Source organism: Plasmodium fragile (genome assembly GCF_000956335.1).
Source record: "Plasmodium fragile strain nilgiri unplaced genomic scaffold supercont1.42, whole genome shotgun sequence".
NCBI classification, from domain to species: domain Eukaryota; phylum Apicomplexa; class Aconoidasida; order Haemosporida; family Plasmodiidae; genus Plasmodium; species Plasmodium fragile.
The window spans coordinates 1-13,209 of record NW_012192622.1 but is presented as its reverse complement, the minus strand read 5'-3'; the positions used below and the strand labels follow the sequence as shown (position 1 = coordinate 13,209).

Here is a 13,209-nt window from a genome sequence, read left to right as displayed (position 1 = left end):
TTTTTTTTTTTTTTTTTTTTTTGCATCCCATTTCGGTGGGTTTCCTGTTATACAAATTGTTGTACCAGGTTGAAAAGGCCAACATGGCGTTCTTGTGAGGTGGGTAACCCATAAGTGGGACAAAATAAGCAAATGATCCAAAGAGAGTAAATATAATGTGCCCCTATGGTGGCTTGCCCCCTGGTCAGTTATTATGTCAAAACAAGCGAGGGGGCAGGGTTACACACGCGTGTGAAGTCAATTTAGTGGAAACAAATGCGAAAATATAAGAGCGATGATGCGGAGAGCTTAACACAGGCGTACGCGCCATTGTTCCCTAGTGCGGAGAAGACATAGTAGAGAAAATGGCATAATGAACAAAAAAAAAAAAAAAAAAAATGTAAATAAAAAAAAGACGCAACAGAAAAAAAAAGGAACAGAACAGGATGAGCGGCTTTTTCCAACGTGGGACGTGACAAGAGTTCGCCGTGATGAACCACATGATTAGTCTGGACCGAATGTACCTTTAACTGTACAGAACAGGACCACAGCTTAGTTCTTTCAACTTGCCCACTGTGAGCGTGTCTCGACACTTTTTTTTTTTTTTTTTTTTTTTTTAACGTTGCCCTGGAAAGTGCTCCACTACTGTATGGCGTTCCTGTGTCGGAGGGGACAAGAGGAAGGCTCCCTTTCCCCGACGTTTGGAGAAATACTTTACAATTTGTGCGATCCAAAAAGGGAGCATTACAAAAGGACACTTATGCGTTGACGTTGTTCCTATTTTGTTGCCAATTTTAGTAGCCGGAAAAAGTGTGGGTTAGTAAGAGGTGCATAGGGTTACATCGTTCGTAGGCTTGCTCGGCGAATTGCTTAATTGCCCCCTTTTTCGTGCGCAAAGTGGGCCAAGCCGCCGCAGGGAGCAGGGAAGGATCAGTTCACTTCTTAACAAGTTTAAGTGTGTAAAAAGTACAGTGAGGTTTGTACGTGTAAATTCATGCGTTCATCAATGAAATTATAAAAACAGGGGGGAGGGGGGGGGGGGAAAAAAAGAAGAAAGCTAAAGAAACGGCTGAACGGATATGCAACAGGGTGCTATGTACAGCTTGCACTCCATTTGGCTAAGCACTGGGTAGCCCACCCACTGCTTTATTTATGCCCTGGAGTTCCGTTTGAGTTTTTTTTTTTTTTTTTTTTCTTCACAGTTCAATTATATGATAAAGGTTTCTGAAACCATCGTACAGACATGTTCGAAATGTGATACCTGTCGAAGTCTGAGTTTCTCCTTTCGACTTTATTTTCCATATTGAACATAATGTCCTTTAGCTATGGATAATATGGTTTTTCCTAGGGCAAATATTAGGCCATGTTTTTTTCCGCTGTTGGATTTACTTTATCTGTACTGTCTTCATTTAGCTCGGCATCGTTCTTTGCAGCTTCGTCAACTTTACATTCCTCACAGGATTCATTGTGCTCATGATGACAGTGTTCCTTTTTCTTATAATTATAGTATCCTATTCCAGCTAGTATATGTGCCAAAATTGCTACCCCTAATATTGCTGATGAGATGATCATCTTCTTTTTGAAATTTTTTCTCTTCATATTTTTATCGAATGCGTCTAGTTTTGCTTTCGCCTTTTGCACCAATAAATTTTTACATGTGCATGGTGTGAGTGAATTGAGGGTCACTAGAACAGCCACTGTTAGTAGCACTTTTGTAATCTTCATTTTGGCTAGCCAGAGAAAAAAAAAAAAAAAAAAAAACACGAAAAGAATTTCGACTAAGAGGCCTGAACAGGGCGGAGGGTTAGCAAACAAAAAAACGTATGAATATGTGTAACGCGGTCACGTACAAAGCGCGAAAAGAAAATTCGTCCCACGTCATCTCCGCTTTAAATGATGATAAGGATGGAGAGTATTTCGATAAGGCTACACAAATGTGTGTATGCGTTGAAGGCGTTTTTCAATTTTTCCCATGTTGCCCCATTAGCTCACTTCCGAGCGAGTGGATGAACATGGACTTAGATACCTGGTCAGTTTATGAGGTTTGTCCTCGTGAAGAGTGTGCAATTATGTGTGTGTATTACGCGGCGGAGGGTAAATTATTACTCTAGAACATTTAGCGAATGGAACTTTGCTTTACAGGTGAACATGTACAAGCGGGCGTCAATGACTAGAACTTTGAATATCCTCTTGTGGGTTGAATATCTTGTTTGGCATGTTAGCTTTTCAATGTATTTTTGCGATTTCTCTCTCTTTTTTTTTTTTTTTTAACTTAAAGTACATTTTGTGGAGTATTTTTTTTTTTTGTTTTCGAAAAATAGGATTTTCACCCGCCAAGCACGAGCGAACACATGAATGCATCGATAAGTGAGTGCATCAGTGTAATACACGGATGCATGCCTGCATGCATGCGCGCGTGTATGCTTCTTCCAATGCACAGCTTGGTGTGCTTCCCAAGAAGGCAAATTGCTGGCTCAGTTTCCCTATCGTATTGGACGCTCCTACAGAAAAATTTGCACAATTGTACCTGCGCATGCTTTCGAAGCGCTAGTTTTTCCCTTAAGAACAAGTTTAGGCGAGGACACGCCGCAAGTGCGCGCCACGCGTCGTCATGGCTGTGCGAACATTTCATCATTTACATTACCATTTTATTACCATATTATTGGATTGTACTGCATTTTTTTTTTTTTTTTTTTTTTTTTCGCCCTATTCAAGCCTTTTATCTCGTACCGCTTACTTCCAGAAGAAGGTGCGCATGTGCAAAGTGTCCGGTGCTTGTATACAGCGCGCTTGCCGAGCATTTTCTCCTGAGTGAGCCCCCCAATCCCGTGAGCTTATGTGCACAAGTGTATAAATGTACTAGTTACCTGCTTGTATTTTTCAGAATTATTTAATGTATGCCGAGTGATTTAAGTGCTCAGGGATGGGTGAAAAGAACTAACTCAGGAAGAAAAGAAGAAAAAAAAACAAAAAATACAAATCCTGGCTGAGTACACGGGTCGGCCGAGCACACACAAGGGGGGGAACATACGGACGCGACATTGACCACCAGGGGAAGGAAACAAGTATTTAGCTTTCCATCGTCATTTATTCATTCATTCGTTCATCCATCACACGTGTGTTTGTTTGAGGGTATCAACAAGAGGGTTTGTAATTATTTTGCCGTAAGTTTTTGCCATGCCCATTTGGAACTTCTCGGCAAAACTGCCCCATTTATCCTAATCGCGTTAAGGGGTAGAGCAGGGATGATGGGAGAAGGAACGCGCGTAAGGATGTGCATATGGCTTATGTTTGTGTATAACAGTTAGGCATATGAATCTTCCGGTTGCTACATTTTTAATTTTTGACAAGTTAACAAATTCGCTACTCCTTATTGGGTGCTTTCCCCCCATCGGATGTTTGTTACATTCAAACAAAAAAAAAAAAAAATAATAATAATAATAAAATATGGGGTGTTTGTCCCTTTTTTTTTTTTTTTTGTTTCATTTTTTCCACCATTAATAAATCTTATAAAATAGGAGGCTTTCAAAAATGATCCCGCAGCTAGCACAAGCAAGCATTCTGCCTCACATTTTTTTTTTTTTTTTTCATTATTTTGCAGTTTGGCAGAAAACTGGGAAGACACTGTTTTATGATATAGCAGTGTATATGAGTAGGCGAAAATTCAGAAAATAAATTTTTACTGAAATGCATGTATATCCATTGGCACATCTGCGTGATGAGAAAAGCATAGATTGAATGAGAATAGAATTACAACATTTGACCAAACTAATTTGTTTCTCCCATCCAACAATTTTTTCAATTTATGCTTTTACCCCGCAAAGATGGTATTAATTTTTTTTTTTAGAAGGCAATTTTTTTTTTTTTTGTTGGAGTGTGAATATGGGATCCATGCGCAGCATGAGGCTTTATTTACATGTACCAGGAAATGATAATATGTCTTCATCCCAGTGCGATAATTTTGTTTTTTCAAAAAATAATAAAGTGTTTGTGGAAAATATCGGTTTTTCTATAAGCGTATAAGCGACAGGGACGAAATGCACACAAAGTATAAATATGCATAATATATGCAGAAAAAAATACGCTTGATTTTTTGAAGCTCAGGTCGGAGCGGAAAAAAAAAAAAAGGGAAAATTCGTTCATCCCCTTTGAGTGACGCTCCATGTGCGTTTTCCAGGGAAATTCGTGACAACTCCGTTTAGCCTAATTTTTTTCTTCACATGTAGATATATATTTATGGGTTTGTTCTGATAGTTTTTTTTGTTTTGTTGTCGACAAAATTTCCATTTCGCATTTTTGAAGCACAAAGAAGAGTTTTCTTTATCCCACCCGATCGCGTTTTACCCGATCTAATTGACTCAAATGAGCATCGTACGAATGTCTCCAATTCGAGCTCTACATAAATAGAATGTTAGTTCTTCCTTTTGTGGAAAGGAGAAAATTATTTGTTAGAACTCACTGAGTGATATAGAGCAGACAATAATGGGAAGGATAAATTTTTTCTCCAAAGAAAAAGTTCAAAGTGCAAAATGCAGGAGTGTTACCCACTGAGGCCGATACTATTTGATCCGCTAAAGTTCGTAATGGGGAAGAACAATAAACTTGGGAGCGGCTCCCCCCAAAAAAATGCGTTCGCAGGACACAGAGGAATCACGGGCGATAAGGAAAAAAGTACATTTTCGGTTTTTACTTTTTCCGGCGCGATTCTTTGCGCGTTGGCCCTCTCTTTGTTCTACACATTGATACAGGTAAGAAGGAAAGGAAAATGGTGGTACATTTGTTCATTTTTCATTTTTTTTTTCTCTGCACTCCCCTGGTTTTTCTTATATGCTGAGCTTAAAAAACGGCTTTCTAAAGTGCCCTAAGGAGAACCCTCCCCTAAAGAAGTCCATTTCCCCCCTCCTTTTTTTTGTAGAATGTACATTGCCCTGGGTGGCCAAGGGACAATTATCACGGAATCCACGATGTGCGGAATGGTAGGCGGTGGAGAAATTTGTCTGCATGCATTCCATCTCATGTGAAGGCATTCAGGAAACTCCATTTAACGGAGGACGGACAAATGGTCTTTCATCCAAGGGAATGTAGTGGTAGAGATACAGATGTGTCACCAGAAATTCAAAAAATATATAAAGATGTGGAAAGAAGTTTTTCAGGGAAATACACAAATGTGTTGACTGAAAGGGAAAAAAAAAGAGGGATCAAAAATGTTATGCTTTTTAGAGACCACAACTCGCAAGATATGACTGATGAAGAGTTGAGCGAAAAGATTAATAAATTAAAAGGACCTGTAGATACTATGACCATGCTTTGTGTATTGAATTATGTGCATAACCATGAGAAAGAAAAATATATTCGCATGATGGAAGACATGCAAGAAGCATGTGGGGTGTTGGCGGACTCTTACAATGTCCCCTGGGAGTACGAAGCGGAGAAATTTAAGTACGTCCACGATAAAATGATGAAAATGTTAATGAAAAGGGAAAAATTTGAAATGAAAAATATCAAGGCGTTCGCTACTGATGAGCCTATATGTGCTAGGTGGGAGTTTCAGAGGTACCTAGAACTTAAGCGCAGGTCATGGGCCGATTTTACTCGGCGTATGAAAAGACAGGGGACGAACAGATTGCAGCACTCGTTTAGGAGAACTAAACACATGGACATCTGTTGGATGTAATTTTAACCTGGAGAACGGGGCAGCGATGTTGTGGTCGCTAATCCCCATGGACAGAACCTGCGAAGGCGCAGAGCTCCGCTCATGGCGCGACGCTGTCCCCCGATTGGGCTCACCTGTTTTGTGGTTCCCTTAATATCGGCGCACTGCTTGCACGTGCTGTACGAGCGTGAAGGGGCAGAGTGTGCCTCCGTTTTGTGAATTATCTTTCTTTATTTTTGAGTTATGCTCTCAATTATATTTTGAATTACATGTGACATGTTTTCTTGTCCCCATTTGTTTCCCATTCCGAACCCATGTGAACCATTCTTCCCTTTATAACATGGTGAACACATTTCCTTTAACATTTGTTTGCAAAATGGTGTATACGTAAGCGGGTGCCATTGGAGGTGGTAGACAAGTATGGGCGCCCATGGGCGAATGCGATGAGACATCATCCACATCAACTGCGTTACACCCCGTAAAGTAACAAACAGCGGTGAAGGATGTATGGGAGATGGCACGGAATTGGCTACATTTTGAGCCGATAGATACACTTGGACAAAGTGCGCCCGGGAGGTAACTACTTCATCTCATCATTAACTTTACAAATTGGTCTCTGCGAGGAGAATATCTTGTGATACATAATAAGGTACGTTTCTTAAAATACAGAATTGGGAGGGGGGGAAAAGGGAGGAAATTTTCAGACATATAAAATTATCATCAGTTGTCCATGTGTTTCTGTATACATATGTGTGCTAAGTGGACGGCAAAAATGAATAGTGTTCAGGGTTTAGGAGTTTTATAAAAGATGGAAAAATAAAAATATGTTGTTATTGTTCGTTGGAATACAATTATTTCGCTGCATTGGACAAAAGCTGTTTGTTCCATAAGACGGTACATAACTCCTGCTTTTTTTCTTTACTTAAAAAAGTGAGGAGGGTTCTGCCAATCTATCTATGTGTATGACCGCGATTCTTACAACCTGGGGGAGCAAGAAATTACAGCTTGTCATATATTTGTCTGTTTAGCCTAAACTATTATCGAATGTGTGCCGTTTTGAACTGTGCTAAATACACAAGAAGGGGAAATTCCTCCGTCCCTGAGCCTCTCCATTAGTACATTCCCCTATGTAGTGCAGCATCATCTAGACTTGGTGTATTAGGAAAATTTCCCATGTGTAAGTTATTCATTGGCTGCACACGGTAACTTCGATTAGACAAGGTAGTCGCAAGCTTCCCTTCCCCTTACACACTTTCACTTTGTTCGTCCAGCACATCGTGGGACGAGAATATAACACATTATCCTCACAAATGCGACACGCCATTTTGTCGTGCAGACCTATCGTATATATTGACTTTTACAATTTGTAAGATCTTACCTTTTGTGTATATCAGAAGTAACGTTTAACCGTTTCATTGGCAATGTTAAAGTTTATACACAGGGGAAAACAAATGTTAATGCAGGAAAAAAAAAAAAAACTTTTTGCATATTATAAAAGTATTACCTTTATGAAATAACCACAATAATCAATATATAATATATGTTACATTTATGATGTAGGGGATTATGAGTTATATACAAATATATATATGTACATATATATAGAGAGAGAACAAAGAAGGATGTATCCTTCTCTAGAATGAGTTCCCCTCTCATAATATCATTGAGTACCTGATTACATAAACAAGCCGCATTATATGTGCGCAAACCATGTATGTTGCAAAGATATAAGCAATATTATAATTTAAAACAGATTTCGCACAAAAATATTACAAATATGAATGAATCATATCATACAAGGAAGTCTACCCAATACAGGTACAAAATTATACCATAGCATTGGAATTGCCTACCAGAAGTAGAATAATGACGGTACTTCTGATGTCTCGGACATTCCATGCTTTTGGCTTTTTTTTAGGACGTTTTGCACTTGAAAATGTCATTCAAGAAACCTAATTTTCCCCTTCGATGGTAGAACCGGAATAGCACAATCAGGAGCATAATTAGTATGCTTACTGCAACTGCGATTAAGGATATGGTAGCTCCAGGTTGATCCTTAGGAAGTACTTTTGTAGTGATCATTATTATGAAGTAAGCAATAATACCCACAGTGAAGGGGGTCCATTGTTTATTCGTAATTATGGTATGTTTCAATGCACTAAAAAGTCCTCTGGGCTTCTTTCCCGTTTCTGCACTCTCTACTTCATCTTGTGGGGGTGGTATCAACTCGTCTGATGTAACCTTGGGGTCTGATGTTTCCGAATTTTCACCCGACGCGTTTTGTTTGTGAGGATCTCTACTAGGACTAACGGGAGGTTTATGTTGTTCGGGTGTTTGTTTATTGGTTTCACTGTTCACGTCAATTCCTTTAGGCTTCTTTCTCTTTTTTTTACTCTGTGCCTTATTTTGTGGAGATATTAATAACCCGTCTGATCCAACTGTAGAATCTGGTTTACCAGACTTCACACCAGATGCGTTTTTCTGGGGAAGATCTTTATTAGGACTCGCGGGTGCTTTATGTTGTTCGGGTGTTTGCTTATTCGTTCCACGCTTCACCGCATTTCCTTTCGGCTTTGTTTCTTTCTGTTCACCGTGTACTTTATTCTGTTGGGATGGTGGCAATGACCCTTCCGACGTAACCTTCGCCTTTGGTTTGCCTGGCTTCTGACCCGATGCGACTTTCTTCGGTTGACCTTTACCAGGACTGGTTAGTAATTTATTATTTGCTTGTGGTGTTTGCATATCCAATTCGACCGTCAGTAATCTACTCATCCTGACACCGACAGGGTCATTTTGCTCGGCTATATGGTTCCATGGTGAGCCTAGTTCATTTACCTAACATGTAAAAAAGAAACATTCAGGATTTATAGTGTATATACATTGATATAGAACGTTAAAAAAAAAAAAAAGAAGGAGGTTTATAAATTTTAGCAAAATGATAAAGGTTACTTAGGGATAATAAATGTGAGAATCCCTGACATATATTTCTTATTATCATACATGGTTGAGACATTGCCAGGACAGAACAAGAATGAGTATAGAAGGTTTCGCGGGAGATATCATTCTTTTTTTTTTTTTTTTTCCTTTCCTTTTCCTTTAGCGTAAAGAAGGTTCAAAATTGCGATATATCCTCTGTTTTATTTATATGATAGCATTATATGATTATTTTGTTTTCTCATATTTATGCATGGATTATATGATTGTTCTGTTCTCTTTATGTATGTATGGATTATATTATTATTATTTTTTTATATATATGTATGGATTATATGTTTGTTCTTTTTTTCTCATATATATTGTAATGTATTATATGGTTATTCTTTTTTTTTTTTTATGTATGTACGGATTATATACATATATATTTTTATTATATATGTAAGCAGTATAGAATTGTTCTTTTCTTTTTTAAGCGGAACCATGTTAATTAAGTTTTTTGCGCATTTTATTTACTGTTTCCTTATCACGTGTTCATATTATATAATTTAAATGAGAAATTAATATGCATAAGAATACATATAAAAGAAATATGGTAATGTAGAATAATATGAAAAAATTCATTTTATTACATATTATATTATAATGATGTAAAATGAATTACGTGCTTGGTACTTTGTAAGACATATTTGCGCACGTTTTAAAAAATATGGTCGCACTTTCAGACGGTCGAATAAAAATGGGAATATTATATATTTTGAAAAATAAAGTTCCTATATATGCAATAGAACTTTATTATTTTAACTTAGGCATAACCATGGCAGGAAGTTAATAAAAGAAGGTTAAATCATTTGTATTACGGTATGATGGAGTTTTTTCCCGGTTTAAAGGGTTTTAGGTTTGGGGTAAATATGCTTTTCTATTCAAAATGATAAGGTATTTTATTCAGAATATTTTAATATAGTGTTCATGATGTATAATATAGAAATCTATGAGCCCTTCGAATCATAGAAATTAGTATCGTACAAAATATTAAAATAGAACACATTGGAATGGAAAATATGAATATAGGGCATATGAATGTCGGAAATATTCATTAGGAACAGAATAATTTAGAAAATATTATTACAGAAAATGCTATTATATGTAGTATAAAATTTAGTTGTTACATGAATAGTTACTTCGGCATATTTCCTTTAGGTTGCTAACATAACAGAGGTCAGGAATTTGAGTAGATACCTTTGTTTCTTTTTTTTCTGTTTATGTGGTATATACGGGCTTAAGTTATTTTTACATATACCATATGCAAAGCAGTAAATATTTATCAGTTATGGGACAATTTACTTTTAATCATATGCAGCACACTTATATTGTCTCGTTCCATACGTCCAAGATTTGAGTATGTTACAAAATTAGAAAAATATGTTAATTTGCCTAAAACATATATATTATGTAACATGAGGATTTTCTTTACTAAAAAAGGAAATGGAAAGAGCACCCTACATAGTGTGTGCATATTATTGTATATGTATATAACTACCTACTTGGGGGTGGGATTGATTTGTTCACTGGGACACGTTAGCAAGAACCTATCACGTCCAGTAGAATGAGAACGCGGCACACCAGGAAAGGGTGCTAGCTGTGCTCGGAGTGAAGGTTTCGAGAGCATTTTTCATGTAACGTATTGCACTCCTAAATTAAGTATAATTATATTTTGTGCGGTACACATGATGTAGCCATTGCTAATTTGAAAGTTGCCTTGGAAAAAGGAGGAATCGATCGCCCGCCCTTTTTTTTTTCGTTTTTTTTCTGTTTTTTTTTATAAAAAATAATTACAATCACTTTTTTTTTTTTTTACGTTTATACAAATGTGCAATTTTGAAATTTTCTTTTTTTGTTTAAAGGGAAAGAATAAATAAATTATTTTTTATGATTCATTTGATGATACATATGTACATGTGCCCGCATTCTGGACATGCGTCTCTAGTAGTTTTTTCTTTTCTTTTTTTTTGGAGGGGGGGTCTTTTTAATGGGTAAACTTACTTGGAGTAAAAGGACTTGATCATTTAATAATAGGTACGAATTTTTAAACTCAGACAATGAGCAACACCTTTCTATTTGTAATGAACGGTAACATATTATTTTAAAACTAGGGAAGTGATGGAGTCTAGTTTTTTTCAATATTAGAACAATTCTGGGAACGATGTATTTATAAGAATTTTATTATGGATATTTGGACATTTGTTCTCATTTTCTATGTTGATAAAGATAAATAGGGTATGCGTACTTTTAAGGGGAAGGAACAAAATTGAGTGTTCGGATTAATTCAATTCTCTTTAAAATTTGTGATGGTTCGATGATACAATGATGTACACTGATGAATGCTATATAACTTGTGAAATATATAAGAAGGAAAAATTCTTATTCTTGTGAATAAAATATGTACAAAATAAATGCAAACTCAGTTTATTCTATTTGGAAGCCTCCTGAGAATTATATATTTTTCTAAGTATATTGTATGTTGTCGTAGCAATTGTTCATGGCTAAGGAATATTTCTGAAAGACAACAGCTTCTGAGCAGAGGTCACGTGGAATTATTATTTACGCAGTAGACTTTGAACAACAGCAGGAACTAAGAACATAGGTTTCTATATGATGTGTTCATCAAAATAATAAATCATACTTTTGTCGTTTTTATATATGTTGTTAAACATAGTTCAAGACTTCATGTTCTTAAAATGTGAATGAAAGAGAACGGAAAATTTTTATATTCCGCAAAAGAATTACCCGATGCAGGAGCATATTGTGGTAATTATAGTATAATGTATGTTACATGTATGATGTAAAAGATTATAAGTTATGCATGTACAAATATATATATATATGTACATTTATATATGTATATATCTGTTTATGTAGAAAAAAGAAGGATGCATTCCGCTCGAAGCGGGTTCCCTCCTCATTATATCAATAAAGAATTAATTACATAAACAAGGCGCATTATATATATGCGCAAAATATATATATTGGAAAGATATAGACATCAGTGCAATTTAGGACGGAGCTACAGGCTAAGTATGACAAATATGCATAAACCCTGTCATACAAATAGTACAAAATACCATAAAATGCGTGATCCAGTAAATTTATGAAATCATGCCATAACATGGAAATAGTCTACTAGAAGTAGAATGCGGAATATACGTATGTTTTCTTCGGTAAATTTAGTTTCCAGGATAGTTTTAATTTCCCAGGTGCTTCTAGATTGCTTGTCTTTTTTTGAGAATGTTCTGTCTTTTAATTTTTTATTGGATACTCCTGAATTTTCCTTTTCGTGGAGCAGGAGCAATAGCGCGATCCGGAACATAATATATAGGATGAGTCCAGGTACAGATAATAATGTGAGACTTCAGACTAGAGCCCCAGCAGTCGGCAGGATGGGGAATGGAAATCCACGGCAGAGAGGAGAAAACGGATACCGCACGGACGAGTTTTTTTTGGTAGCTTCAGTATGTATCAGCGCACTAAAAAGTCCTCTGCGCTTCTTCTTTATTCTTCGACCTTGTGCCTTACTTTGTAAGTATGGTGACAACTTCTCTAACCCAATCATAGAATCCGCTGCTCCAAACGTTTCACCTAACTGGATGGTTTCAAGGGAATCTCCATTTCGACTGCCGGTAAATTTATTCCGCTGTCGTTCTCCATCTACATAACTGTTAACTTCATCATCAATATCCATTCCTGTTGTAATGGAAAATTTTTTATGCTTGTTACGATATTTTGATGGTTCGTCGATTTTGTCAGTTTCTCCCTGATAATAGTCATCACCAACACGGGCTCCTTCTTGGAATATACTGTCCATGCTGCCAAAATGCGTGGACGCAGCAATCTTTGTGTCATCGCTAACATCATCGTCATCCCGTTCTTCAAGAATGGTCTCCATGCTGTCATAATTTGCAGATTTATGAAGTTTCTCTTTGTTATTAAAAATATCATCGGCTCCTTTCTGGAATATACTATCCCTGCTGTCAAAGAGCATGGACGCGCTAACGTCCTGATCAACGTCGTTACCATGATCACTTCGCCTTTCAAGCAGACTCTCTGTGCTGCCAAAATGCGTAGATCCACCAAACTTTTCATTGCCTTGATCCACATCAAAATTATTCAAATTTAAGGATTCGTTGGATTTGTCGATGTTACCACGATCCATCGTACTGTTCGACTTCTTCCTTGAACTGGCGCGGGGACTACTGTTCCTAGATCGTGCGTCAGAGCTATCATTATATTTTATAACATCGGAACGGTCCTGCAGGTAAGTTTCGCCATTACTATCCACTGAACCGATGAACTTTTTCCTGAACAGCCTATTATTCTGTTGTAGTAGTGTTTCTACATTAGTTTCATCCATCAATAATCTGCTAATCCTCACAACTAAGGTGTTATTCGGGCCAGGTGCATGATTCCATGGTGTGCCTAGTTCATGTACCTACCATATAAGAAAGAGGACGGACGTATTTGAGGGTTTATGCAGTGCACAGGTATTTAGATACAATGAAGACAGGAGAAAAGGGTTTTTTCCATTCGCACGAAATAGTATAAACATTAGTCACAATGCATGCGACAGTTCTTAAAATGTAGTAACT

The 13,209-nt window shown here is 37.0% G+C and overlaps 5 protein-coding genes across 5 annotated transcripts; 1 reads left to right on the top strand and 4 right to left on the bottom strand.

Moving 5' to 3' along the window:
• Positions 1–1,182: 1,182 nt before the first annotated feature.
• Positions 1,183–1,704, bottom strand: AK88_03562 (uncharacterized protein; the record flags this gene model as incomplete). The annotated part of the gene is made up of 2 exons (XM_012481173.1): positions 1,183–1,302; positions 1,369–1,704. The coding sequence occupies 2 exons, from the start codon at positions 1,702–1,704 to the stop codon at positions 1,183–1,185; spliced, it is 456 nt and encodes a 151-aa protein (XP_012336596.1).
• A 2,804-nt stretch (positions 1,705–4,508) lies between these two features.
• AK88_03561 (uncharacterized protein) lies at positions 4,509–5,653 on the top strand (the record flags this gene model as incomplete). Its single annotated transcript, XM_012481172.1, has 2 exons — positions 4,509–4,727; positions 4,895–5,653. 2 exons carry the CDS (start codon positions 4,509–4,511, stop codon positions 5,651–5,653), a joined length of 978 nt encoding a protein of 325 aa, XP_012336595.1.
• A 1,893-nt stretch (positions 5,654–7,546) lies between these two features.
• AK88_03560 (uncharacterized protein) lies at positions 7,547–8,404 on the bottom strand (the record flags this gene model as incomplete). Its single annotated transcript, XM_012481171.1, has 1 exon — positions 7,547–8,404. The coding sequence occupies one exon, from the start codon at positions 8,402–8,404 to the stop codon at positions 7,547–7,549; it is 858 nt and encodes a 285-aa protein (XP_012336594.1).
• Positions 8,405–11,720: 3,316 nt separating this feature from the next.
• Positions 11,721–11,933, bottom strand: AK88_03559 (uncharacterized protein; the record flags this gene model as incomplete). The annotated part of the gene is made up of 1 exon (XM_012481170.1): positions 11,721–11,933. One exon carries the CDS (start codon positions 11,931–11,933, stop codon positions 11,721–11,723), a length of 213 nt encoding a protein of 70 aa, XP_012336593.1.
• A 42-nt stretch (positions 11,934–11,975) lies between these two features.
• Positions 11,976–13,052, bottom strand: AK88_03558 (uncharacterized protein; the record flags this gene model as incomplete). The annotated part of the gene is made up of 1 exon (XM_012481169.1): positions 11,976–13,052. A coding segment is annotated over one exon (1,077 nt), but the record flags the coding sequence as incomplete, so codon positions are not given.
• Positions 13,053–13,209: the final 157 nt, after the last annotated feature.